This window comes from Coregonus clupeaformis, chromosome 29 (assembly GCF_020615455.1).
Source record: "Coregonus clupeaformis isolate EN_2021a chromosome 29, ASM2061545v1, whole genome shotgun sequence".
NCBI lineage: Eukaryota > Metazoa > Chordata > Actinopteri > Salmoniformes > Salmonidae > Coregonus > Coregonus clupeaformis.
Window position 1 is genome coordinate 57,739,308 of NC_059220.1, and position 26,910 is coordinate 57,766,217.

At 42.0% G+C, this 26,910-nt stretch overlaps 2 protein-coding genes across 3 annotated transcripts in view; both read left to right on the forward strand.

Annotated features, from left to right (window-relative positions):
• The first annotated feature begins 3,912 nt into the window (after positions 1-3,912).
• On the forward strand, positions 3,913-20,884 carry LOC121576693 (gigaxonin-like). 2 transcript variants are annotated; one of them, XM_041890054.1, is made up of 13 exons: positions 3,927-4,000; positions 4,082-4,225; positions 4,577-4,774; positions 4,947-5,061; positions 5,340-5,690; positions 5,939-6,159; positions 8,230-8,351; positions 8,524-8,636; positions 9,026-9,175; positions 9,287-9,423; positions 19,630-19,764; positions 19,955-20,064; positions 20,284-20,884. In XM_041890054.1, exons 3-13 carry the CDS (start codon positions 4,584-4,586, stop codon positions 20,463-20,465), a joined length of 1,827 nt encoding a protein of 608 aa, XP_041745988.1. In that variant the 5' UTR covers positions 3,927-4,000; positions 4,082-4,225; positions 4,577-4,583; the 3' UTR covers positions 20,466-20,884. The 2 variants fall into 2 exon arrangements, with proteins under 2 accessions (XP_045064961.1, XP_041745988.1); XM_045209026.1 differs by having other exon boundaries at positions 3,913-4,225.
• A 5,335-nt stretch (positions 20,885-26,219) lies between these two features.
• LOC121576694 (c-Maf inducing protein) overlaps positions 26,220-26,910 on the forward strand; it is a 31,195-nt gene continuing 30,504 nt past the window's right edge. Inside the window, exon 1 of the mRNA XM_041890055.2 lies at positions 26,220-26,614. Within this exon, the coding sequence (XP_041745989.1) occupies positions 26,288-26,614 (327 nt within the window). The 5' untranslated portion in view covers positions 26,220-26,287. The remainder of the gene's footprint in view (positions 26,615-26,910) is intronic.

Genomic DNA, 26,910 nt, shown 5'->3' on the forward strand with positions numbered 1-26,910 from the left:
ACCACTTTGAAGATGCAAAATATTTTTTGTTGTGAAACAAACAAGAAATAAGACAAAAAAAACACAAATTTGAGCGTGCATAACTATTCACCCCCCACCAAAAGTCAATACTTTGTAGAGACACCTTTTGCAGAAATTACAGCTGCAAGTCTCTTGGGGTATGTCTCTATAAGCTTGGCACATCTAGCCACTGGGATTTCTGCCCATTCTTCAAGGCAAAACTGCTCCTGCTCCTTCAAGTTGGATGGGTTCCGCTGGTGTACAGCAATCTTTAAGTCATACCACAGATTCTCAATTGGATTGAGGTCTGGGCTTTGACTAGGCCATTCCAAGACATTTAATTGTTTCCCCTTAAACCACTTGAGTGTTGCTTTAGCAGTATGCTTAGGGTCATTGTCCTGCTGGAAGGTGAACCTCCGTCCCAATCTCAAATCTCTGAAGACTGAAACAGGTTTCCCTCAAGAATTTCCCTGTATTTAGCACCGTCCATCATTCCTTCAATTCTGACCAGTTTCCCAGTCCCTGCCGATGAAAAACATCCCCACAGCATGATTCTGCCACCACCATACTTCACTGTGGGGATGGTGTTCTCGGAGTGATGAGAGGTGTTGGGTTTGTGTCAAACATAGCGTTTTCCTTGATGGCCAAAAAGCTCAATTTTAGTCTCATCTGACCAGAGTACCTTCTTCCATATGTTTGAGGAGTCTCCCACATGCCTTTTAGCGAACACCATACGTGTTTGCTTATTTTTTTCTTTAAGCAATGGCTTTTTTCTGACCACTCTTCCGTAAAGCCCAGCTCTGTGGGGTGTATGGCTTAAAGTGGTCCTATGGACAAATACTCCAATATCCGCTGTGGAGCTTTGCAGCTCCTTCAAAGTTATCTTTGGTGTCTTTGTTGCCTCTCTGATTAATGCCCTCCTTGCCTGGTCCATGAGTTTTGTTGGGCAGCCCTCTCTTGGCAGGTTTGTTGTGGTGCCATATTATTTCCACCCCTGAAAAGACACAGGCAAGCACATTTGGTTCTTCTCCCGACTTGGAACAGTCTTCATGATGCTAATGAAAAAAAGCTTGTGGATCACGTGAATGAAAGTGATGGTAACATTGCTGACAGTGCTTGCACTACAAGGGAGCCAGATGCAAGTTGGTGTAGCTGTGATGCAACTTCATAAGCACCATAAACACTTGATCCTCAAATGACATCACCTCGACCCTCCACTTGGCAAAGTAGACAATGCAATCCTTGTAACGTTCCAAGTATTCAACAACGATGTTGAACATGTCTTTGTCTGGAAGTCCTGTTTCCATCCTAAGTACTTTATCAGACAGCTGTGATGCTTAATACCTGTTGAGGGTATACAGCTGATTCTCCTATAGAATCTTCAACTGCGCAAATCCTCAAGATGCACCTCAGTGAGAACATTCTGCAACTGTGCAGACAGCAGCCTCCTACATTCAATGGGCCTGGAACTTCATCGTCTGCCATGGTGGATGTGTCTGCATCTTCCTCTTCTGCCATGGTGGATGTGTCTGGATCTTCCTCTTCTGCCATGGTGGATGAACTACCTTTTCTTGTAAATACAGGGCAATTTCTCTTTCCCAACATAAAATGGCAGCTGCAGACCCAAGTGTTGTCACTGGGTTTCCGGTCCGCCCGTCTGAAAGTCAAAAAAGTAGTTACTTTTACTAGCTAGCTAGGTTGAAACTAGATGATCAGGACAGTCTAGGGTACTATTTGCCCGAAGAGATGAAGTATTGCGATGAGCTATATGACTGTACTTACGATTCTAATTCTCAAGAGGAAAGTTAAAACCCTCAGCCGTGAGGTCACTGAGGAGGACCAACAGTGGTAGGGGGATATTCTGAAAGAAACATAAGGATTTTGGGCACTGGCCAGAAGACCACAATTTCTACTAGCCCGGGTAACATTCTGGTCCTAAATCTGTGGCATGCGATGTTTGTAAAGGCAAAATGTCACTGCTGTGTCAGGCTAGTTTGGCACATTGTATACTAGCCCAGTCTGAAAAGTACTAGCCTCAGGCTAACTTAATTCCCATCCCTGCTGACATATCTAACTGACTTCACAGGTCATTTGATTAGTCATGTACAACAGATGCCCACCACCTCAAGCTCAACCTTGACAAGACGGCACTGCTTTTCCTCCCGGGGAAGGCCTGCCCGTTCAAAGACCTCTCCATCACAGTTGACAACTCTACAGTGTCGCCCTCCCAGAGTGCAAAAAACCTTGGCGTGACCCTGGACAACACACTGTAATTCTCTGCAAACATCAAAGCAGTGACTCGCTCCTGCAGGTTTATGCTCTACAACATCCATAGAGTACGACCCTACCTCACACAGGAACCAGTGCAGGTCCGAATCCAGGCACTTGTCATCTCCTGTCTGGACTACTGCAACTCGCTGTTGGCTGGGCTCGCCGCTTGTGCCATCAAACCCCTGCAACTTATCCAGAACGCTGCATCCAGCCTGGTTTTCAACCTTCCCAAGTTCTCCCATGTCACCCTGCTCCTCCGCACACTCCACTGGCTTCCATTTAAAGCTCACATCCATTACAAGGCCATGGTGTTTGCCTATGGAGCAGCAAGAGGAACTGCCCTCCCTACCTTCAGGCTATGCTCAAACCCTACACCCCAACCCTAGCACTCCGTTCTGCCACCTCTGGTCTCTTGCCCTCCCAGCCCTATGGGAGGGCAGCTCCCACTCAGCCCAATCCAAGCTCCTCTCTGTCCTGGCACCCCAATGGTGGAACCAGCTTCGCCCTGAAGCTAGGACAGCAGAGTCCCTGCCCATCTTCCGAAAGCATCCCTGTCCTGGCATCCCCCTCCTCACCTCGACCCCCAGCTTCCCCCTGAAGCTAGGACAGTAGAGGTTATTCCCACCCTGCAACATTGCCTTGAGTGATGATGTCAAAGCTTGCGACAGGATGTGTAGTTCTGTATGATAGGGGGGGGGGGGGTAATTACAGGAGAACATATTGATTAAAGTTACCTTGTCCAAAAAAGATTTACGTGGTTATCAAAACGTCAAGCCAGGGTAAGCCTACACGAAACACAGACCTTATACTGTATGAAGTCGTTCTAAAATCCCCTATGGAAAAATGAATGGTTGAAAAACGATTGGAACCATTTCCGTGTTTGACCGCTAGGTTTTATGGGTATTATGACTCATACTGTGGTACTCAATTGTGCATCTGAACAAATGGATGGATGATGCATGGTACTTTTGATTATCTCATGATCATAACAAAATAACTTTTGTTATGTCGTGATCATGAGAAAATGATTTTGTGATCTTGACAAAATATATTTTGTTATGTGGTGATCATGAGATAAATCACCTACTAAGGAAATGACCTCAATAACAGCATTTTCAGCAGTTAAATGTAACAACAAAACACGTATATGTAAAAACCAATCTATTCATATGGTTTTTGAACACTATAATTTGTTTACAAGCATAGTAGACATACTTTTAGTTCATGGTTGACACAGCTTGTTGGCCATTAGCCAATCGGCGTTTCTCAACGAGTTCAAAGCACATGAATGCATCTAACTGGTAGTTACGACTTCACAACTGGTAATTACTACCTTCCCTTTTGTTTATGAATGCAGCATTAGTGCCTCTCCGACACATGCGCATGGACCATATGTGTGAAAACACTGTAGAGATTTTTTGTGGGGAGCCGTTGAGGATTCTGGTGTCGACATGTCAGAATTTGAAGCTGGGCGTTCGGCCCGAGTTGAGTCGGAGGAAAAATTGAGTTATACTCCAGTCTTGTAGATGGCGGTAATGCAACATTTATTGGATGCCAACCGCCCTTATACCTCATCGAAGAAGAAGAAGAAGAAGAAGAAGAAGAAGAATCATTTTTTTTGTGGGCGTAACATGGGCGGATCCGAAATACAGTCAATCGGGGCTCTGTTCGATTACTTTGAAGTTTGATCCACCCTTTCTTCCTCGAGGTGTACATCTTCATATATAAGGTCAATCAATGGTGCACACACTAATCTGTATGAAAGCAGAAAGGTGAAAGGAAGGTTTCAACATATTCATGTCTCTCGCAGGTCTGTGACTGCTCCAATGAATGTATGGATTGCTCAAAAGGAAGGACAGTAAAAGTTTGTCAACGGAGCCTGCTGGAAAGCTTCTTCACGCCTACTTTACAGAATTCTCGCTTTCTTCCTCTGGCTAGTGGTTGTCCATGCAAGGTATGCTACAGTGAAGTGGGACGCACCCAATGATTTATATACGCACCCGTTCTTTGTTTATGTCTAGCTAGCTAGCGGTAAAGTAGCTTACTATTATAGTAAGCTATGCATGTCATCGAAACCTGTCCGTTTTTATTGAAATGTTTGTGACCCTACCAAGTGTAATGGTGTCACTTTTAATATTCAGCCAACAATTCAGTTCAGTCTTATTGCTACAGTTACTAATGTATCATGCTTACGTTAGCCTAGGCTAATCCTGTGTGAAACTAACACTGGCCGGCTAAATTGATTTATTCTCTATGTCCGCCATCCCGGCAGCTGTACTAATAATGACGTGTTTTTCGTCTGTAGGTACGCAATGTCCAGCTCTGATCCAGTGGTTAGTGCTGCAGGTTCGGTGGTGTCGGACCCTCAACACTCTCAGAAACTTCTCAAGGCCCTTCGCTCCTTCTGGATAGAACAATGCTTCCAAGATGCAGTGTTAGTACTGGACGGGGAAAGGATTCCAGTCCAGAAAAACATTTTGGCTGCGGCTAGTCCATATATCAGGTAATCAGCTATGGCTTTTGACAAGCCATGGTTTAAAAAAAATGTTGACAGGGCTAATGATGTGACATTGTTTCCAGCTGTCAAGGGTGTGTCCCAGTGTCCCACTCGGTGCTGGCAGACTGTCAGTGCCTTTTCCTGTCATTCTGATACAGTATTCTGACATATCCCATAGAACAAAACTGAACTACAACCCTCCAAAGGAAGATGGATCCATGTACACCATTGAGCTCCAAGGAATCTCTGTCAATATCATGAAGCAGATCTTGGACTTCATCTTTAGTGGGGAGGTGAGCAGTATGCAAATCTGTAGTGGGCCTACAATGAAGTGAACACAAGTGAGATGGGTCAGATTCATTAAAACTGACCAGTATGTGTGATTCTTATACTGGTTTTTAAATTGCCAATACCGATATTGTCCGGTAGGTTATATGCCTAACTCTTTTGAGAGAATCCATTTTCATATCTGTTTTAGAATGATATAATATTCAAAAACATATTATGATACCTAGAACAATCCTGATGTTACACTTCTCCTTCCATCCCGCTCCTTGTTGTCTGTGTGTAGATCAGTCTGAGTGAGGACACCATTCAGGACATGGTCCAGGCCGCTGACCTGCTGCTCCTGACAGACCTGAAGTCCCTGTGCTGCCAGTTTCTGGAGAGCTGCATTGCTGCAGAGAACTGCATTGGGATCCGGCTTTTCTCTCTACATTACTGCCTGCACCATGTTCACCATGCTGCCACAGACTTCCTTCAGACACATTTCTGTGATGTGGCCGCCACGGAGGAGTTCAGGGAGTTACCCCCAGACCGGCTGTGCGAGATCCTGTCGATGGAGAAGCTCAACGTGGGCAATGAGAAGCATGTCCTGGAGGCTGTGGTGCGCTGGCTCGGCCATGACCTGGAGGAACGGAGGGTGAGGGCCTGTTCTACTACTAGGGTGGTGGTGGTGGTACTGCCCTTGATTCTGTCTGTCAGAAAACAACCTCTTTAGTATTAGACATCTGCCTAAAGCATGGCTGCAAATGTAGAATTACAACTACAATTATGGTCGGAGACTACTAAATAATTTGAAGGAATGTGTTTTTCGCACACAATTTGCCTATGCATTACTATTGGCCTCTTAGCTCATCCCCTGAGTAACATCTTCTTGATCCCTCCCAGGTGCACATGAAAGAGGTGATGTCATCGGTGTGGATCCAGGGGCTGGACCAGGGTTACATGAGGGAGCAGATGTTGGGAGAGCCTGTGATGAGGGAGGTGATCCGGGAGTACTGCAATGCTCCACTGGGGGGCGCTGCACTGCAGGGCGAGGCTCTTCTAGCCGCCTTCAAACCTCGTGGCTACTCAGAGTGCATTGTCACTGTAGGGGGGGAGGAGAGAGGGTGAGTATTTGCTAAGTTGCTCTGGGATGATGTCCAGACAAATGTCTACATGCTGTTGAATGTGTACAGTGCTTTCAGAAAGTATTCATACCCCTTAACATATTCCACATTTTGTTGTGTTACAACCTGAATTCAAAATGGATTTTAAAAAATTTATCCTCACCCATCTATAAACAATACCCCATAATAATGACAAAGTGAAAACATGTTTTTAGAAATGTTTGCAAATTCATGGAAAATTATTACAGAAATATCTCATTTACATAAGTATTCACACCCCTGAGTCAATAGTTTTTAGAAGCACCTTCAGCAGCGATTACAGCTGAGAGTCTTTCTGGGTGAGTCTCAAAGCGCTTTCCAAACCTGGATTGCCATTATTCTTTATCAACATTCTTCAAGCTCTGTCAAATTGGTTTTTGATCATTGCTAGACAACCATTTTCAGGTCTTGCCATAGATTTTCAAGCAGATTTAAGTCGAAACTGTAATTTGTCCACTCAGGAACATTCACTGTCTTCTTGGTAAGCAACTCCAGTGTAGATTTGGCCTTGTGCTTTAGGTTATTGTCCTGCTGAAAGATGAATTCATCTCCCAGTGTCTGGTGGAAAGCAGACTGAAGCAGGATTTCCTCTGGGATTTTGCCTGTGCTTAGCTCCATTCCGTTTCTTTTTTTATCCTGAATAACGCCCCAGTCCTTAACAATGACAAGCATACCCATAACATGATGCAGCCACCACTATGCTTGAAAATATGGAGAGTGGTACTCATAACACTTTGTTGTCAGGGAAAGGTAATTGCTTTGCCACATTTTTTGCAGTGTTACTTTAGTGCCTTGTTGCAAACAGGATGTATGTTTTGGAATATTTGTATTCTGTACAAGCTCCCTTCTTTTCACCCTGTCAATTAGGTTAGTATTGTGGAGTAACTACATTTACATTTACATTTTAGTCATTTAGCAGACGCTCCTATCCAGAGCGACATAGAGTTAGTGAGTGCATACATTTTTTAATTTACATTTTTATACTAGGCAAGTCAGTTAAGAACAAATTCTTATTTACAATGACGGCCTACACCGGCCAAACCCGGACGACACTGGGCCAGTTGTGCGCCGCTCTATGGGACTCCCAATCACGGCCTGGAATCGAACCAGGGGGTCTGTAGTGACGCCTCAAGCACTGAGATGCAGTGCCTTAGACCGCTGCGCCACTTGGGAGCAACAACAATGTTGTTGATCTGTCCTCAGTTTTCTCCTTTCACAGCCATTAAACTCTTAACTGTTTTAAAGTCACCATTGGCCTCATGGTGAAATCCCTGAGCGGTTTCCTTCCTCTCTGCCAACTGAGTTAGGAAGGATGCCTGTATCTTTGTAGTGACTGGGTGTATTGATACACCATCCAAAGTGTAATTAATAACTTCACCATGCTCAAAGGGATATTCAATGTCTGCTTATTATTATGATTATTATTTTATTTATTTTTTATCTACCAATGGGTGCATTGGAAAACCTTCCTGGTCTGTGACTTGTTAAGCATGTTTTTACTCCTGAATTAATTTAGGCTTGCCATAACAAAGGGGTTGATTACTTCAATTAATTTGTAAAAGTTTCCAAAAACATCATTATACTTTGACATTATGGGGTAGTGACAAAAAATCTCAATTTAATCAATTTTAAATTCAGGCTGTAACACAGCAAAATGTGGAAAAAGTCAAGGGGTGTGAATATTTTCTGAACATTGATTCTAATTTTGCAATATGCTGTGGTTTTGTGCACATGCTTGATAGATAAACAGTTTGTAATGGAAATTCATGCAAAACATTCAGATAACTGCAAGTTATGACAAGCAAGAAGAGAATGTATTAAGGACAGGAAGGGTAAAAACTGAGAATAGTGTGGTTAATCTACTGATAGAGCACTGAGAGATTGAGGAGCCTCTAGACAAGTAAGTAAAGTTGAAGGGGTGTTATGGTGACACACAGACAGAGGATGAGGTTAGAGAAGGAGCCAGTGTGTCAGAGATAAAACCAACAGGACTGACCACAATTTACATCCTGTTATCTGGTTCCTGTTTAGAACGAGGAAGCCGTCAGCCATGGCGCGCTGCATGTGTCCACTCTATGACCCAAACCGCCAGCTGTGGATCGAGCTGGAACCAATGAGCATTGGGCGAATAGGGCATGGGGTGCTGGCAGCAGGTTGGTATTGGATCCAGACCCAGTTTTACTGTTACATATGCACATACTTATACACAGTGCAGTCTTCATGGCAGCTAATGATTAGTTGATAGCTCCAACAATTCTCATGTAAGGCAAACCCAACCTAGTCTTAGTGATCAACAATGGATTAACCCCATTTTTGTCCTCTCAGAGGGCCATCTCTTTGTGATGGGTGGCATGGATGAAACCAAGACAGTCCTTAGCAGTGGAGAGAAATATGACCCAAACACAAACACTTGGACCCCCATTCCTTCCATGAAACAGGTATTCTACTACTCCACACAACCTAAAAACTGCAACGTTTTTTTCTTTGCAATCCTTTTAACCTTTTCATTAGCACCATTCAACCCACTTATTTCATAGGCATTTCAAGTGTATCATTTGAAGTTCTCACTTCAATTGGTTATGTAGACCAAATAAATGTATTCCACTAAACCAAGGGATTATTGTGGTATGTACTGGTACATACATTACACTTTTTTATTTAATCTATCAAATGTTCCATCTATCTTTTTTACTTGTATACTCCCACTGGTAGCCATTTTTTGTTTTGTTCGTCTCTAACCTGCTAAAATGTGTTATAGTTCCGAGTGATGCCACCAGGGTTCAGTATTGCCCAGTATTATTGAGGCTTCTGCCATTTGTTTGGTCAGGCGAGGCAGAACTTTGGTGTTGCAGAGCTGGATGGGGTGATCTATGTGTTGGGAGGAGAGGAAGAGGACAAGGAGCTCCTGACTGTGGAGGTGTTCGACCCTCACTACAACACCTGGACCACACAAACCAGCATGACCATGGTCCGCAAGGTGAGACATGAACATTTCCGGCTTCCAACTGAAATGTATAACAAACACATTCACAAATTGCAACCTCTCCAAATCTCTCACCACTTGCCCAACGATCTCTCCTCTCCTCAGGTTGGCTGCTATGCCACCATGAAAAAGAAGATCTATGCCATGGGTGGTGGGTCATATGGAAAGCTGTACGACTCAGTAGAATCTTATGACCCAAAGACCCAGCAGTGGACTGCAATCTGCCCTTTGAAAGAGAGAAGGTACATAATCAACTCAGTAGTTGTAAAATATGAATATACAGTATATGCAGTGGGGTCCAAAATTGACACCCTTGATAAAAATTAGAAAAAAATACTATATAAAATAAATAATTCCAATACTGAGCTATATTGTATGCAAAATATTTATTTTATACTAATACAATTGCTCAGAAAAATTGATTTTGTTTAACAAAATCAATTTCAATTACTTTCAATATCTCACCTTGCGAGGATAATGGCACTGAGCCTTTTTCTAAAATGTTTTATGAGTTGGAGAACACATTGGGAGGGATCATAGACCATTCCTCCATACAGAATTCTTCGTATGGTGGTGTGCGTGGCCAAAGAGCTCCATTTTCATGTCATCCAACAAATGTAAATGCATGGAGTTTGCTAAACGGCATTGGCACTTGGATTGGAACTGGTGCTTTGGTCAGATGACATGAAAATAGAGCTCTTTGGCCACGCACACCAGTGGTGGGTTTGGCGTCGAAATGAGAATGCATGAGCAGAAAAGAACCCCATATCTACTGTAAAATATGGTGGTGGATCTTTGATGTTATGGGGCTATTTTGCTTGCACTGGTCCTAGAGCCCTTGTTAAAAGCCCAGTGTAGTCAAAAACATGATTTTTTTATGTGTTTTATATTATATTGTACAACAAAAATGTGATCAGAGTTATTTCCTGATATTTGCGGATAGAAAATACCATCTGCAAAGGACCTTCTAATCAGCAGGTTTGCAAGGTGGGAGTTTCGGCTTTCCATGGTGACATCCGTTCCAAACCTCTCTACCAATAACAGCTAGTTTTCTGTTCTCCCCTCCCCACTCAGAACACTCCCAGATAGTGAGAAATCGTTTTTTGCTAAAAAGCTATTTTTGCCAATTTTCATGGAACTCTATTACAGTAACTAGGTTTCCATCCAATTGGCGACAGATTTTCATGCAAATATTCAAAAATCTGCATAAAGCAAAAAAAATTGCTTTTTCCCAAACAGTGGTGTTCCTCCAAACTGGACTTGTTGCAGATACAAAATCTGTGCGTGATGACAGTGCACACAATTATTATTTTATTGCTTAAGTTTTTATTTACCAAATAAAAATCTAATGCTCAATGTGTTTCCATTGCATTTCAACTCTACTGATAGTTTTCTCACAAACTTTTGCGTTAAATAGCAAATGTGTCTACTCTGGTCTTGGCACGTGCATGCTAGCCAACAGCTCACAGATACAGTGCGGCTAGGCTAGTCTACATGATGAGATTATGGGTAATTATTTGTCAAATGGCAGTCAAGCATCGATCATCATGTCACCAGAATAAGACCCTCAACATTTATTGGAAAGGCGCATCAAGCTCATACCGTGCACTTTCACCACCCTGTGAAGTTCATCATAACTTATTTAATCTGTAGCCTAATTTAAACTGCATGGTTTCCCGAGTCGTAGTGCGAGGATCACACACCATGTCATCGTGTGACTCCAACTTTACTTCGATATGATGGTTGTTATATCAATATTTGCGCATAAAGGCGTTTCCACCACCATTTCTTGCATAATACATTTTACAGACAAAATCCCATATTGTCGAACAAACAAATTATCTGTCTGCATCTATGAAATTGTACTGAAACTTCCTGTTTCCATCACAGCTGTCGTGATTTTCTTTTATATGGTATAACTTTACTCACATAAAAACTGTAGATGGAAATGTGGTTAGTAAGGTATTTAATTGCTACCCAGTAATGATTTGATATTGATATAGAAATGTCTGCATTGGGTCAACTGCATCATTAACTTTACCCAGTACCAGGATATTTTAGCCAAAAACCTGGTTGCCTCTGCCAGGAGGCGGAAACTTGGCTGCAAGTGGATCTTCCAGCAAGACTATAACCCCAAGCACACATAAAAATCCACAAAGAAATTGTTAATTGGCCACAAAATCAACATTTTGCAATGGCCATCTCAGTCTCTGGACTTGAAACCCATTGAAAACCTGTGGTTTGAATTGAAGAGGGCAGTCCATAAGTGCAGACGAAGGATATCAATGATCTGGAAGGAGTCTGTATGGAGGAATAGTCTAAGATCCCTTCCAATGTGTGCTACCACTCATAAAACATTTTACAAAAAGGCTCCGTGCAAGGTGAAAACGGGTGTCAATAATTTTGACCCCTACCTTCTTGAGAAGAAAATATTACTTGTTAAACAAAATCATTTTTTCTGAGCAATTATATTAGTAAAAAATAATAGAATATGTATTTTATATATATATATACAGTTGAAGTTTACATACACCTTAGCCAAATACATTTGAACTCAGTTTTTCACAATTCCTGACATTTAATCCTAGTAAAAATTCCCTGTTTTAGCTCAGTTAGGATCACCACTTTATTTTAAGAATGTGAAATGATAGTAGAGAGTGATTTTATTTCAGGTTTTATTTCTTTCATCACATTCCCAGTGGGTCAGAAGTTTACATACACTCAATTAGTATTTCATAGCATTGCCTTTAAATTGTTTAACTTGGGTCAAACGTTTCGGGTAGCCTTCCACAAGCTTCTCACAATAAATTGGGTGAATTTTGGCCCATTCCTCCTGACAGAGCTGGTGTAACTGAGTCAGGTTTGTAGGCCTCTTTGCTCGCACACGCTTTTTCAGTTCTGCCCACAAATTTTCTATAGGATTGAGGTCAGGGCTTTGTGATGGCCACTCCAATACCTTGACATACCTATGTCGATATAGGACTCGTTTTACTGTGGATATAGATACTTTTGTACCTGTTTCCTCCAGCATCTTCACAAGGTCCTTTGCTGTTGTTCTGGGATTGATTTGCACTTTTCGCACCAGAGTACGTTAATCTCTAGGAGACAGAACGCTTCTCCTTCCTGAGCGGTATGACGGCTGCGTTGTCCCATGGTGTTTATACTTGCGTACTATTGTTTGTACAGATGAACGTGGTACCTTCAGGCGTTTGAAATTGCTCCCAAGGATGAACCAGACTTGTGGAGGTCTACCATTTTTTTTCTGAGGTCTTGGCTGATTTCTTTTGATTTTCCCATGATGTCAAGCAAAGAGGCACTGAGTTTGAAGGTAGGCCTTGAAATACATCCACAGGTACACCTCCAATTGACTCAAATGATGTCAATTAGCCTAACAGAAGCTTCTAAAGCCATGACATCATTTTCTGGAATTTTCAACTTAGTGTCTGTAAACTTCTGACCCACTGGAATTGTGATACAGTGAAATAATCTGTCCGTAAACAATTGTTGGAAAGATTACTTGTGTCATGCACAAAGTAGATGTCCTAACCGACTTGCAGTTTGTTAACCAAAAATGTGTGGAGTGGTTGAAAAACAAGTTTAAATGACTCAAACCTAAGTGTATGTAAACTTCCGACTTCAACTGTGTGTGTATGTGTATATATACACTGCTCAAAAAAATAAAGGGAACACTTAAACAACACAATGTAACTCCAAGTAAATCACACTTCTGTGAAATCAAACTGTCCACTTAGGAAGCAACACTGATTGACAATAAATTTCAACAACATGCTGTTGTGCAAATGGAATAGACAACAGGTGGAAATTATAGGCAATTAGCAAGACACCCCCAATAAAGGACTGGTTTTGCAGGTGGTGACCACAGACCACTTCTCAGTTCCTATGCTTCCTGGCTGATGTTTTGGTAACTTTTGAATGCTGGCGGTGCTTTCATTCTAGTGGTAGTATGAGACGGAGTCTACAACCCACACAAGTGGCTCAGGTAGTGCAGCTCATCCAGGATGGCACATCAATGCGAGCTGTGGCAAGAATGTTTGCTGTGTCTGTCAGCGTAGTGTCCAGAGCATGGAGGCGCTACCAGGAGACAGGCCAGTACATCAGGAGGCCATAGGAGGGCAACAACCCAGCAGCAGGACTGCTACCTCCGCCTTTGTTCAAGGAGGAGCAGGAGGAGCCCTGCCAGAGCCCTGCAAAATGACCTCCAGCAGGCCACAAATGTGCATGTGTCTGCTCAAACGGTCAGAAACAGACTCCATGAGGATGGTATGAGGGCCTGACGTCCACAGGTGGGGGTTGTGCTTACAGCCTAACACCGTGCAGGACGTTTGGCATTTGCCAGAGAACACCAAGATTGGCAAATTCGCCACTGGCGCCCTGTGCTCTTCACAGATGAAAGCAGGTTCACACTGAGCACATGTGACAGAGTCTGGAGACGCCGTGGAGAACGTTCTGCTGCCTGCAACATCCTCCAGCATGACCGGTTTGGCGGTGGGTCAGTCATGGTGTGGGGTGGCATTTCTTTGGGGGGCCGCACAGCCCTCCATGTGCTCGCCAGAGGTAGCCTGACTGCCATTAGATACCGAGATGAGATCCTCAGACCCCTTGTGAGACCATATGCTGGTGCGGTTGGCCCTGGGTTCCTCCTAATGCAAGACAATGCTAGACCTCATGTGGCTGGAGTGTGTCAGCAGTTCCTGCAAGAGGAAGGCATTGATGCTATGGACTGGCCCGCCGTTCCCCAGACCTGAATCCAATTGAGCACATCTGGGACATCATGTCTCGCTCCATCCACCAACGCCACGTTGCACCACAGACTGTCCAGGAGTTGGCGGATGCTTTAGTCCAGGTCTGGGAGGAGATCCCTCAGGAGACCATCCGCCACCTCATCAGGAGCATGCCCAGGCGTTGTAGGGAGGTCATACAGGCACGTGGAGGCCACACACACTACTGAGCCTCATTTGACTTGTTTTAAGGACATTACATCAAAGTTGGATCAGCCTGTAGTGTGGTTTTCCACTTTAATTTTGAGGGTGACTCCAAATCCAGACCTCCATGGGTTGATAAATTTGATTTCCATTGATAATTTCTGTGTGATTTTGTTGTCAGCACATTCAACTATGTAAAGAAAAAAGTATTTAATAAGATTATTTCATTCATTCAGATCTAGGATGTGTTATTTTAGTGTTCCCTTTATTTTTTTGAGCAGTGTATATATTTTATCAGTCAAAGGTTTGGAATCACCTACTCATTCATTATTTTTACTATTTTCCACATTGTAGAATAATAGTGAAGACATTAAAACTATGAAATAACACGTCATCATGTAGTAACCAAAAAAGTGTTAAACAAATCAAAATATATTTTATATTTGAGATTCTTCAAAGTAGCCACCCTTTGCCTTGATGACAGCTTTGCACAATATTGGCATTCTCTAAACCAGCATCATGAGGTAGTCACCTGGAATGCATTTCAATTAACAGGTGTGCCTTGTTGCAAGTTCATTTGTGGAATTTCCTTCCTTCTTAATGCATTTGAGCCAATCATTTGTGATGTGACAAGATAGGGAGGGTAAAAAAACAAGTCCGTATTATGGCAAGAACAGCTCAAATAAGCCAAGAGACACGAAAGTCCATCATCACTTTAAGACATGAAGGTCAGTCAATCTGGAAAATTTCAAGAACTTTGAAAGTTTCTTCAAGTGCAGTCACAAAGACCATCAAGCACTATGATGAAACTGGCTCTCATGAGGACCGCCACAGGAAAGGAAGACCCAGAGTGACCAGCCTCAGAAATTGCAAGCTGTTTAAAGGCACAGTCAACTTAGTGTATGTAAACTTCTGACCCACTGGAATTGTGATACAGTGAATTATAAGTGAAATGATCTGTCTGTAAACAATTGTTGGAAAAATTACTTGTGTCATGCACAAAGTAGATGTCCTAACTGACTTGCCAAAACTATAGTTTGTTAACAAGAAATTTGTGGAGTGGTTGAAAAACGAGTTTTAATGACTCCAACCTAAGTGTATGTAAACTTCCGACTTCAACTGTATATACAGTGGGGAGAACAAGTATTTGATACACTGCCGATTTTGCAGGTTTTCCTACTTACAAAGCATGTAGAGGTCTGTAATTTTTATCATAGGTACACTTCAACGGTGAGAGACGGAATCTAAAACAAAAATCCAGAAAATCACATTGTATGATTTTTAAGTAATTAATTTGCATTCTATTGCATGACATAAGTATTTGATCACCTACCAACCAGTAAGAATTCCGGCTCTCACAGACCTGTTAGTTTTTCTTTAAGAAGCCCTCCTGTTCTCCACTCATTACCTGTATTAACTGCACCTGTTTGAACTCGTTACCTGTATAAAAGACACCTGTCCACACACTCAATCAAACAGACTCCAACCTCTCCACAATGGCCAAGACCAGAGAGCTGTGTAAGGATATCAGGGATAAAATTGTAGACCTGCACAAGGTTGGGATGGGCTACAGGACAATAGGCAAGCAGCTTGGTGAGAAGGCAACAACTGTTGGCGCAATTATTAGAAAATGGAAGAAGTTCAAGATGACGGTCAATCACCCTCGGTCTGGGGCTCCATGCAAGATCTCACCTCGTGGGGCATCCATGATCATGAGGAAGGTGAGGGATCAGCCCAGAACTACACCGCAGGACCTGGTCAATGACCTGAAGAGAGCTGGGACCACAGTCTCAAAGAAAACCATTAGTAACACACTACGCCGTCATGGATTAAAATCCTGCAGCGCACGCAAGGTCCCCCTGCTCAAGCCAGCGCATGTCCAGGCCCGTCTGAAGTTTGCCAATGACCATCTGGATGATCCAGAGGAGGAATGGGAGAAGGTCATGTGGTCAGATGAGACAAAAATAGAGCTTTTTGGTCTAAACTCCACTCGCCGTGTTTGGAGGAAGAAGAAGGATGAGTACAACCCCAAGAACACCATCCCAACCGTGAAGCATGGAGGTGGAAACATCATTCTTTGGGGATGCTTTTCTGCAAAGGGGACAGGACGACTGCACCATATTGAGGGGATCTTGGCCGGGGCCATGTATCGCGAGATCTTGGCCAACAACCTCCTTCCCTCAGTAAGAGCATTGAAGATGGGTCGTGGCTGGGTCTTCCAGCATGACAACGACCCGAAACACACAGCCAGGGCAACTAAGGAGTGGCTCTGTAAGAAGCATCTCAAGGTCCTGGAGTGGCCTAGCCAGTCTCCAGACCTGAACCCAATACAAAATCTTTGGAGGGAGCTGAAAGTCCGTATTGCCCAGCGACAGCCCAGAAACCTGAAGGATCTGGAGAAGGTCTGTATGGAGGAGTGGGCCAAAATCCCTGCTGCAGTGTGTGCAAACCTGGTCAAGACCTACAGGAAACGTATGATCTCTGTAATTGCAAACAAAGGTTTCTGTACCAAATATTAAGTTCTGCTTTTCTGATGTATCAAATACTTATGTCATGCAATAAAATGCACATTAATTACTTAAAAATCATACAATGTGATTTTCTGGATTTTTGTTTTAGATTCCGTCTCTCACAGTTGAAGTGTACCTATGATAAAAATTACAGACCTCTACATGCTTTGTAAGTAGGAAAACCTGCAAAATCGGCAGTGTATCGAATACTTGTTCTTCCCACTGTATGTGTGTGTGTGTGAATATATATATATATATATATATATATATATATATATATATATATATATATATATATATATATATATATATATATATACACACACACAGTGGGGAAAAAAGTATTTAGTCAGCCACCAATTGTGCAAGTTCTCCCACTTAAAAAGATGAGAGAGGCCTGTAATTTTCATCATAGGTACACGTCAACTATAACAGACAAAATTAGAAAAAAAAATCTAGAAAATCACATTCTAGGATTTTTAATGAATTTATTTGCAAATTATGGTGGAAAATAAGTATTTGGTCAATAAAAAAAGTTTCTCAATACTTTGTTATATACCCTTTGTTGGCAATGACACAGGTCAAATGTTTTCTGTAAGTCTTCACAATGTTTTCACACACTGTTGCTGGTATTTTGGCCCATTCCTCCATGCAGATCTCCTCTAGAGCAGTGATGTTTTGGGGCTGTCACTGGGCAACATGGACTTTCAACTCCCTCCAAAGATTTTCTATGGGGTTGAGATCTGGAGACTGGCTAGGCCACTCCAGGACCTTGAAATGCTTCTTACGAAGCCACTCCTTCGTTGCCCGGGCGGTGTGTTTGGGATCATTGTCATGCTGAAAGACCCAGCCACGTTTCATCTTCAATGCCCTTGCTGATGGAAGGAGGTTTTCACTCAAAATATCACGATACATGGCCCCATTCATTCTTTCCTTTACACGGATCAGTCGTCCTGGTCCCTTTGCAGAAAAACAGCCCCAAAGCATGATGTTTCCACCCCCATGCTTCACAGTAGGTATGGTGTTCTTTGGATGCAACTCAGCATTCTTTGTCCTCCAAACACGACGAGTTGAGTTTTTACCAAAAAGTTATATTTTGGTTTCATCTGACCATATGACATTCTCCCAATCCTCTTCTGGATCATCCAAATGCACTCTAGCAAACTTCAGACGGGCCTGGACATGTACTGGCTTAAGCAGGGGGACACGTCTGGCACTGCAGGATTTGAGTCCCTGGCGGCGTAGTGTGTTACTGATGGTAGGCTTTGTTACTTTGGTCCCAGCTCTCTGCAGGTCATTCACTAGGTCCCCCCGTGTGGTTCTGGGATTTTTGCTCACCGTTCTTGTGATCATTTTGACCCCACGGGGTGAGATCTTGCGTGGAGCCCCAGATCGAGGGAGATTATCAATGGTCTTGTATGTCTTCCATTTCCTAATAATTGCTCCCACAGTTGATTTCTTCAAACCAAGCTGCTTACCTATTGCAGATTCAGTCTTCCCAGCCTGGTGCAGGTCTACAATTTTGTTTCTGGTGTCCTTTGACAGCTCTTTGGTCTTGGCCATAGTGGAGTTTGGAGTGTGACTGTTTGAGGTTGTGGACAGGTGTCTTTTATACTGATAACAAGTTCAAACAGGTGCCATTAATACAGGTAACGAGTGGAGGACAGAGGAGCCTCTTAAAGAAGAAGTTACAGGTCTGTGAGAGCCAGAAATATTGCTTGTTTGTAGGTGACCAAATACTTATTTTCCACCATAATTTGCAAATAAATTCATAAAAAATCCTACAATGTGATTTTCTGGAAAAAAAATTCTCAATTTGTCTGTCATAGTTGACATGCACCTATGATCAAAATTACAGGCCTCTCTCATATTTTTAAGTGGGAGAACTTGCACAATTGGTGGCTGACTAAATACTTTTTTTCCCCACTGTATAGAGCCATGTTATTTTTACTCATTCTTTTTATTTTTATTCCTTATTCACTGTGCATTTATTTCTTGTCACTTAATTTTTTATTTGATTTTTTTTTATCTTGTTGGAAAAGGACCCGTAAGTAAACATTTAACTGTTAGTCTACACCTGTTGTCTACGAAGCATGTGACAAATTACCTTTTTTGGGGGGGGGGATTATTTAGTTCTCAAAATCTGTAGTAGACAAACCAGTTTACATGTATAGTCTAATCTATAGGTTTACCTAACGTTTAAATGATCATCCATTAAGAGCAGTCGAATTAAGTAATAGTAAAATGTATTTTAACAAAATAGAAGAGAATCATATCAAAAGTAATCTGAGCATTGCATTGTGAAAGGCAATTACTTTATATGAACATGTATTGCAATGTGACACTAAGTTTGATGAAAAAGTGACTGAATGATTTTGTGTGTTCTACTTAGTTAATTCACAATGTGCTTAGAGTTTTGAAACAACTGCCTTTTTGATTATCTGTTTTGAGTTTTGAACTAAGAGTTGTGAAACTGCACCACATACTTGTAAAAATTGCACCAAAGCGATAAAATAACTAACAGTGAACAATTGCATGCACTTATTATAATGACTATATATTAGGTTAGATTACATAAATGCATTCTGTCTATTGTATTTCGACACGAGGTAGAGAATAAGGCCAGAAGCATAGCTTTGTCCCCAGATTAACTCATATTTTTCCTAACTTTTTTAATAGAATTTTCATCCCTTCAAAGACCACAAAAGATGTATGTGACAGAAAGTCCCCTGTGGTGGATTTGTTTAGTGTTGGTGTTATTCATATTATGCTCTCGATAGAGTTCCAAAATTCCGTGAACTTTAAATAAATTCCCAGCTTTTCCTGAAATCCCGGTTGGAGAGCACAGGAGGGAATAAACAGGAAATCCGTAATCCCCCAACCAGGATTTCTGGAAAACCTGGGAATTTATTGAAAATTCCTGGAATTTTGCAACTCTAGCTCTTGATGAGTGACCCCTCACCTAATGTTACGGTGGGGTTGTCTCTGCCTGCAGGTTTGGCTCAGTGGCGTGTGGTGTGGGTCAGGAGCTCTATGTGTTTGGAGGCGTGAGGAGCCGTGACTCCGACAACCCAGAATCCAGCCCCATGACCACCTGCAAGTCCGAGTTTTTCCATGATGAGATGAAAAGGTCAATAATAGGGCTTACTTTGATCAAATATTTCCTTGTTTTAATTTATGCATTAGCCAGAACGGTTATAGACTGGGGTGTATCCTCGTTACCTAAAGACGAAGAGACCTTATATTTACTGTGTTTGTAGATGAGTAAAAAAACTTTAAAGCATTATTTTATTTTTTGGGCCCAACCACACTGTGTCCAGATGGATGTACCTGGACGACCAGAATCTCTGTGTTCAGACCAGTTCCTCCTTTGTGTATGGAGCTGTCCCCATTGGAGTCAGCATTTATGTGGTGGGAGACCTAGACACTGGTGAGTTAAAGGCTGTGCCAATAGAAATGTAAATATTATGATATGTTATGTAATGGACTCCTGAAGCACATTACAACAACTTGGCAAACATTTGCAAATACAAGTTACTGTTTGTGTGTACTGTGTAATGTATATATTTATCTCTAAAGGTGTGTGTGTGTGTACAGCTGGCGGTCCCCTGAGGGCAATATGAATGTATATTTTCCTCCCTCTGCGTAGGTACAACCTATGACTATGTGAGGGAATTCCGTCGTAGCTCGGGGACGTGGCACCGCACCAAGCCCATGCTGACATCTGATCTGTGCAAGACGGGCTGTGCAGCTCTGCGCATCGCTAACTGCAAACTGTTCCGTCTGCAGCTGAAGCAGGGCCTGTTTAGACACAGGGTCCCATTGTCATAGAATGGCACTCCTTTAGGTGCTCTGTCCACGCTCATCTTTTTGGCTATGGGCACAGCAATGGGACGTAAGAATGGAGGTTGAAGAAGGGACCCTCAAATGGGAATGTTTGGAGTATTTATCTGCATATTTTGCTGGCTTTCTTAGGGTTCATCAGGGTATTATTGTATATGGGATCTTGCTTGAAGAGGGATCGCTTTTTAAACATGGCCTTATTTTATTGCAATTTAACAGTGGGAATGATTTGTAAATATGTTTTACTGACATTCTCCATTCGTTTACTATGTTTTTGCTGCTGCTTGGTGGGTTTTAGAGAATGTAACACTAATTTTAAGGGGTCAAAAGCAATAATTACATTTTAGCAGACACGCTTATCCAGAGCGACTTACAGGAGCAATTAGGTTTAAGTGCCCTGTTCAAGGGCACATCTACAGATGTTTCACCTAGTCGGCTCGGAAATTCGAACCAGCGACCTTTCACTTAACCGCTAGGCTACCTGCCGCCTAGTAGTACTGTCATTCGTAGTCACCTAGGCTGTCATTTTTAAGGAAAATCTAGACCCATGTCTAACACTGTATTTTTATTTTTTTAATGAGTCAGTGAATGTCAACTAGAGATACATAAATAGACTCACAAAAGGACAAATGCTGTTTTTGGCCTATGACAACTAGAGATGCACAAGGATACTTTAATAAAAGAACAGATGTGGTTTTAGTTGTTCCCTTAGCTAAGGGACTTGTGGCCTATAAAATAATCTTTACTCAATCTTAACTTAAAATAAGACTGTTTTTAAATAGACCGTTTATAATTAGTAATACCAGAAGCTGGAGCATAGCACATATTGAAATGGTAACTGGTGATATACTGTATACACTGAGTGTATAAAACATTAGGAACAAAACATTAGGAACACCTGCTCTTTCCATGACATAGACTGACCAGCTGAATCCAGGTGAAAGCTATGATCCCTTATTGATGTCACCTATTAAATCCACTTCAATAAGGGGAGGAGACAGGTTAAAGAAGGATTTTTAAGCTTTGAGACAATTGAGACATGGATTGTGTATGTGTGCCATTCAGAGGGTGAATGGTCACGACAAAAGATTTAAGTGTTTTTGAACAGGGTATGGTAGTAGGTGCCAGGCAAACTGGTTTGAGTGTGTCAAGAACTGCAACAGTGCTGGGTTTTTCACGCTCAACAGTTTTCTGTGTATCAAGAATGGTCCACCACCGAAAGGACATCCAGCCAACTTGACACAACTGTGGGAAGCATTGGAGTCAACATCGGCCAGGGTCCCTATGAAATGCTTTCGACACCTTGTAGTTCATGCTCCGACGAATTGAGGCTGTTCTGAGGGCAAAAGGGGGGTGTAACTCAATATTAGGAAGGTGTTCCTAATGATTTGTGCACTGTGTGTATATATGAACGGTACTTTATCCTAAATGAAATCTCTTCATGACATGCATGAATGTAAGGCTGAGTTAAGCTTTTTCCTGCAGTGCCATTGGTTTCTCCTCAACCAAGCACTCTAGGAACAGCGTGGGTCAGAAATAGATGTAGAGTTACTAGTGTCACGCTTAAAGGCGCTGCATGGTCAATCCGACATCTGCATTGGCCGTGCAGCATTTAGGTGATATGGCCTCTGTAGAAGTCAGGGCATTCATACTTCTTGCGCTTCGTAAAGCAGCGCAGAGCTGTTGTCAAAAAAGTGAGTTTGTATTTATACAGGACCTCCCGCCCCCACCTACCGTCAACCAATCATGTCAATGCAGAGCTATATGGAGCCCTCTGCATTGTTACAACATTTGGGAGGTGCACGGCAATGCGGTACGGAGCTCAATTTGGCCTCTGCATGCCTCCGGAGGCTCTGCAATTGCGTCACACCCTCCATTACGGAGCCTCCGACCACATTTTCGGATCAAGCATAAATGTGACTTTTAAGTTGCTGGATGTAATTTGCTGATGACCTTTGAACTGGCTTTCCAGTCAGTGTGGACGAATTTGGCATCTGTTGACCCCATTTGTTCTGTGTGAGTTACAGCTGTTGCTTTCCATCTCAATAGAAGGGAAACTCATCACCTATACACTACAGAACTCACAGACACATACAGTATAAGAGAAAATGCATTCACACACACACACTTAATGCCTTAATGCAGCCAACAGAGCTCAGGACACCTCTGAAAAGCACCAAGAACACATATTATACTGTATCACAATCTCCACTTAACACTGTTTACTTGTAGCATGTTACAGTGTATTGCTGAGAGACACTCAACATTCCACTGTCCCTCAAACAGTTTAAACACTATCCACATTCTAGTGGTCGAAACAGTGCTTTCACAAAGAATTCACCCATTGTGTAGCTATCAAAACACTTTGTGATGCACTTAAGCACTGTTCTTCTGGGAATTCTGCAATAGTATCATCAAGTGGTTGATAACCAAAATCGGGATGTGAGAGGAGCATAAATTCAAAGCTGTTTGTATTTTGTATTCAATTCTGTGGGGTAGCAAGGAAGGTCTCATCGAATGAGCTCAATCATGAGTGTCTTTTGGTTTAACAAAATGGATTAAACACAACTCTGTCTGGTCAACTGGGTAGTTATTCCTCTGTGACTTCAGCCCTGCTTGAAGTGGTTTAAATCAAGTAGCATTCAGGGTGTGTTTTTTTATTTATTCCAGGAGATTTGGGGGGAACTGAGGAGTTATTCCCCAAATAATCCATTATATTTGGGTTATTGTTTGTTTAAAAAAAATACCCATAGTTTTTGAGTGGAGTTACCCTTTAACACAACAGGATTACTGAAGATAATCAGGATGGAGTTAATTAATTGAAACCAAGCTGCTCTCATTACGTTCTCATAATTTAACAAGAGATTTTGTAACTCGGGACACTGATGAGTGGCTAATGTTAAACTGAGACCTGAGAGACTGTGCTTCTTCTGCTACAGTTTGGACACAGGATTTAGGCTGGGATTCAGCTAGGAGCGCTGCCGACCGGACAACTATACCAGACCTGTTCATGTCCACCAGTGGCATGTGAAGGGAAACATATCAGAAAGCCACCAGCACTCTACACTCATTGCATTGACAAAACCCATTTGAGATTTACGTTGAGCGTAATCAATGTTTACATAATAATGCTGATTGTAAAGGAATGAATTCATCAGAAATTAGGAACCGTAATGTGTTATGCCCTAAGATTTTGGGCATGTTTGTAGGACCTCCTTATTTATGTTCCATTTGAGTGTGATTTATCATTTAAAGGAGACTACATAGGGGGTTATTTAACTTCCTCTTATATCTGAAATGTCTAAACTGCATAATGACAGTCACATTGTCTTTCACTTTCAGCTTTACTAAATGTTCAGACATGACAGACCAAGGCTTGCGATTGTGTGTTGCAAATATGGAGCACAATTGGTAAGAGTGTCTATCTCTGCAATGTTGTGGTCAAGTTGAGTAATGGGAGTGGGTGGAATTGAAAAAGCATTCGGAGAAATGTGTTCAGCTCACAGTGGGAGCATCGAGACCTTAGTGGAGAGACTAAGCAATATGTAAGTTTTTTGTGCAACCCAACCAAATTCACATAGAAATGTTAGTTATAGATCTGTCATTCTCATTGAAAGCAAGTCTAAGAATTGGTAGATATGTTCTATGTGTGCTATATCTATGCTTCCCGTTCTTACGTTTCGTTTTTGCCTCTTTCGGTTTTGTACACCAGCTTCAAATCGCTTTAAAAATACAATATTTTTGGTTATGGAAAATATATTTCACTGCAGTTTAGATGGTACAATGATTCTCTACACTATACTTGCTTGTTTTGTCACATAAACTGAAATTAGGCGAACTATTAGAATTTTAGCAAACAGGAAATGGTGGAGCGATTTCTGCATAGTGCATCTTTGAAGAGCTGCTTGTTTTTGACAGTGTGACCCATGAGATGAGTGCCCAAGGTACTATATATTTCACACTCTAGTCTACCTGCTGTGTCCCTCCCCACAAACAAAACATGGTTTACAAATGTTAATGAAAAGAACAGACACAATTACTCATGACAATGCTGCATTCGTAACCAAGTGGGAGGTGGGAATTTAGCAGTTGTGATACCATAAATACCAGTTGGATGCATTCAAGTGCTTTGAATTAGTTGAGAAACGCTAATGGCCAACAAGCTGCATAAACCATAAACTAAAAGTACAGCTATCATGCTTGTAAATCAATTATAGTGTTCAAAAACCATATTAATAGATTGCTTTTTATAAATGTTTTGTTGCATTTAACTACCGAAAATGATGCTAGGGAGGTAATTTCCTTAGTAGGTGACGTCAGAGGTCAGCATGTGGGAGAAGTCAGAGCTCATGATGATATGAGTTTCCCACTAGTAATTACCAGTTTGAGGGTGGTTCAAGTGGATTTTTGCCAGTTCTATGTTTTAAATTCCCACTTCCCACTTGGTTACTAAGCAGCATTAGAGTGTAGGTTACTCTTCTATCTCTGCAATACTTATTCTACTCAGTATGCCCTTCAGCATGCCCATACAGTGTTGTCAACATAGGCTGTCACATACAGTAGGTTTGTGACAACCGTTTCTTAGGTTTAAGCTGTAAACATCGATACATACTGTCACTGTGGGTCAAGTATGGGACTGGGAGTCTCTGACCCACTGCTGAAACAGTTTTAATGGGTATGTGTTGTGCACTCCCCCATCAGACAGACATTGTGGATGGTAATCAATCATTTCTGGGAATGAAGTATCAACATTGAGCTCACAGTTAAAGGGAAACTGTCAGTGATTTATGTTTATTGTAATATGAATCAAAATGCTAAATAATTTGCAATAAAATTGAAATTATAGCCTACAACCGTCTTCGGTTTGTAATTGAAACTGTAGCCTACCGACAATTATGAGGATATCCTCATATCACATATTGCCATATGTTGCCCTCAGTATCCTATCAGGTCTTCTCATGATTAATAAAACCCATGATTCCAGCAACATTTATTGATTAGAGTGATTGATTTCCGTGTCGAACGCGATCTTTAATAAAAATAGAGACAATACTGCTAGACGAGAAAATGTACATGTAGGTCGTGCGCCCTCCATTTTTGTGTTGAGGGAACTGTACACCCTCCTATCACATAGTAGGCAGCAGACAGTGGAGCTAAAAGACGCACCGCGCATCCGCTTGCCTCCCCATTGACGTCACTTTGGTATCACATGAACGAGAAGGGACCAATCCAAGTGCTTGGGTTCTTTCACGAAGATAGAAGAAAAAGACAGTAAAAGGACCCATGCCAATGATCGTTTAAAGACCAAAAAACACGAAGAAATACGTCGCCTTTGGATTTTTGGTGTTTTGTTTCAAAGCTACGTGATTTGTATGAGTTCAATCTGTGGAATATGTTATCTGAACTGGGGCTGGCAGAATGGACATGGCCCGAACATATTGAGTAGCTCGTTGGGGGTGCTAAACGCGGACAGGATAGACATTGCGGTAGGCATTGTGTGGATAGTGGATTCTTTGCCTACCCAATAACTGCTCTTTTACTTTTCCGTCCTGAAATACCCCCATCAAAGACTCTTTCATGGCTTTTCTATCGGTGGCTCCGCCGTGTCAGTTTTTCGCCCACAACACTCTTTTAACAATTGAGGTCGTATCGCGGTAGCTTTGCTCCCAAGGCTTACAATCCAACCCAATTAGCTTTTCTTTTTAAATATATATATATATATATATATATATATATATATATATTTAAAAAACGAATAGTAGATAGGCCTACATTGTTAACTATAGGATATTATTTGCGACTAGTTAAATATGGATTTTAACAGCAGCGGCGGGGGTAACGACCTACATAATAAACAATTCTATCAATCTGAGGAGAGCAAGCCTTTGCTGGGGGAGATGTCTGCGCCGACGCCGCCGGAGGGGAATAATAATAAGTTAGGCGCCGGGCCGTGCAAGAGAACCCTTCTCCATTGCAGCAGCGGGATGCGATATAAACTACTACAGGAGGGGGACATCCAGGTGTGTGTGGTGAAACACCCTCGGACCTTCCTCAGCAAAATTCTAACCTCAAAATTCTTACGGAGATGGGAACCGCACCACCTCACCTTGACAGACTGCAGCCTGGCGTCTGCGACGGTGAGTTGCTACTGTTGTTACAACATTGTGTCCACGTAAAATGTTTATTTCCACCCCCAAAGGCCATAATGTATTTTTTTTGTGGGCTTTGTTATCACTTGTAATCGATTAAGCATGACGATTGACGCATTTTCTATAATTAACAGCAGAAAATGTAGCCTATCGGTTTCCTTTGTTACCTTCCAAGTTCCATTTGCTCAGCTTATAATTTGATCGCAACATTGTTGCTTTATTTCCCCCCTCCGTGACACTATAGTTGCTACACCTACACACATCCTCTGACGCCTGTGCAGTGG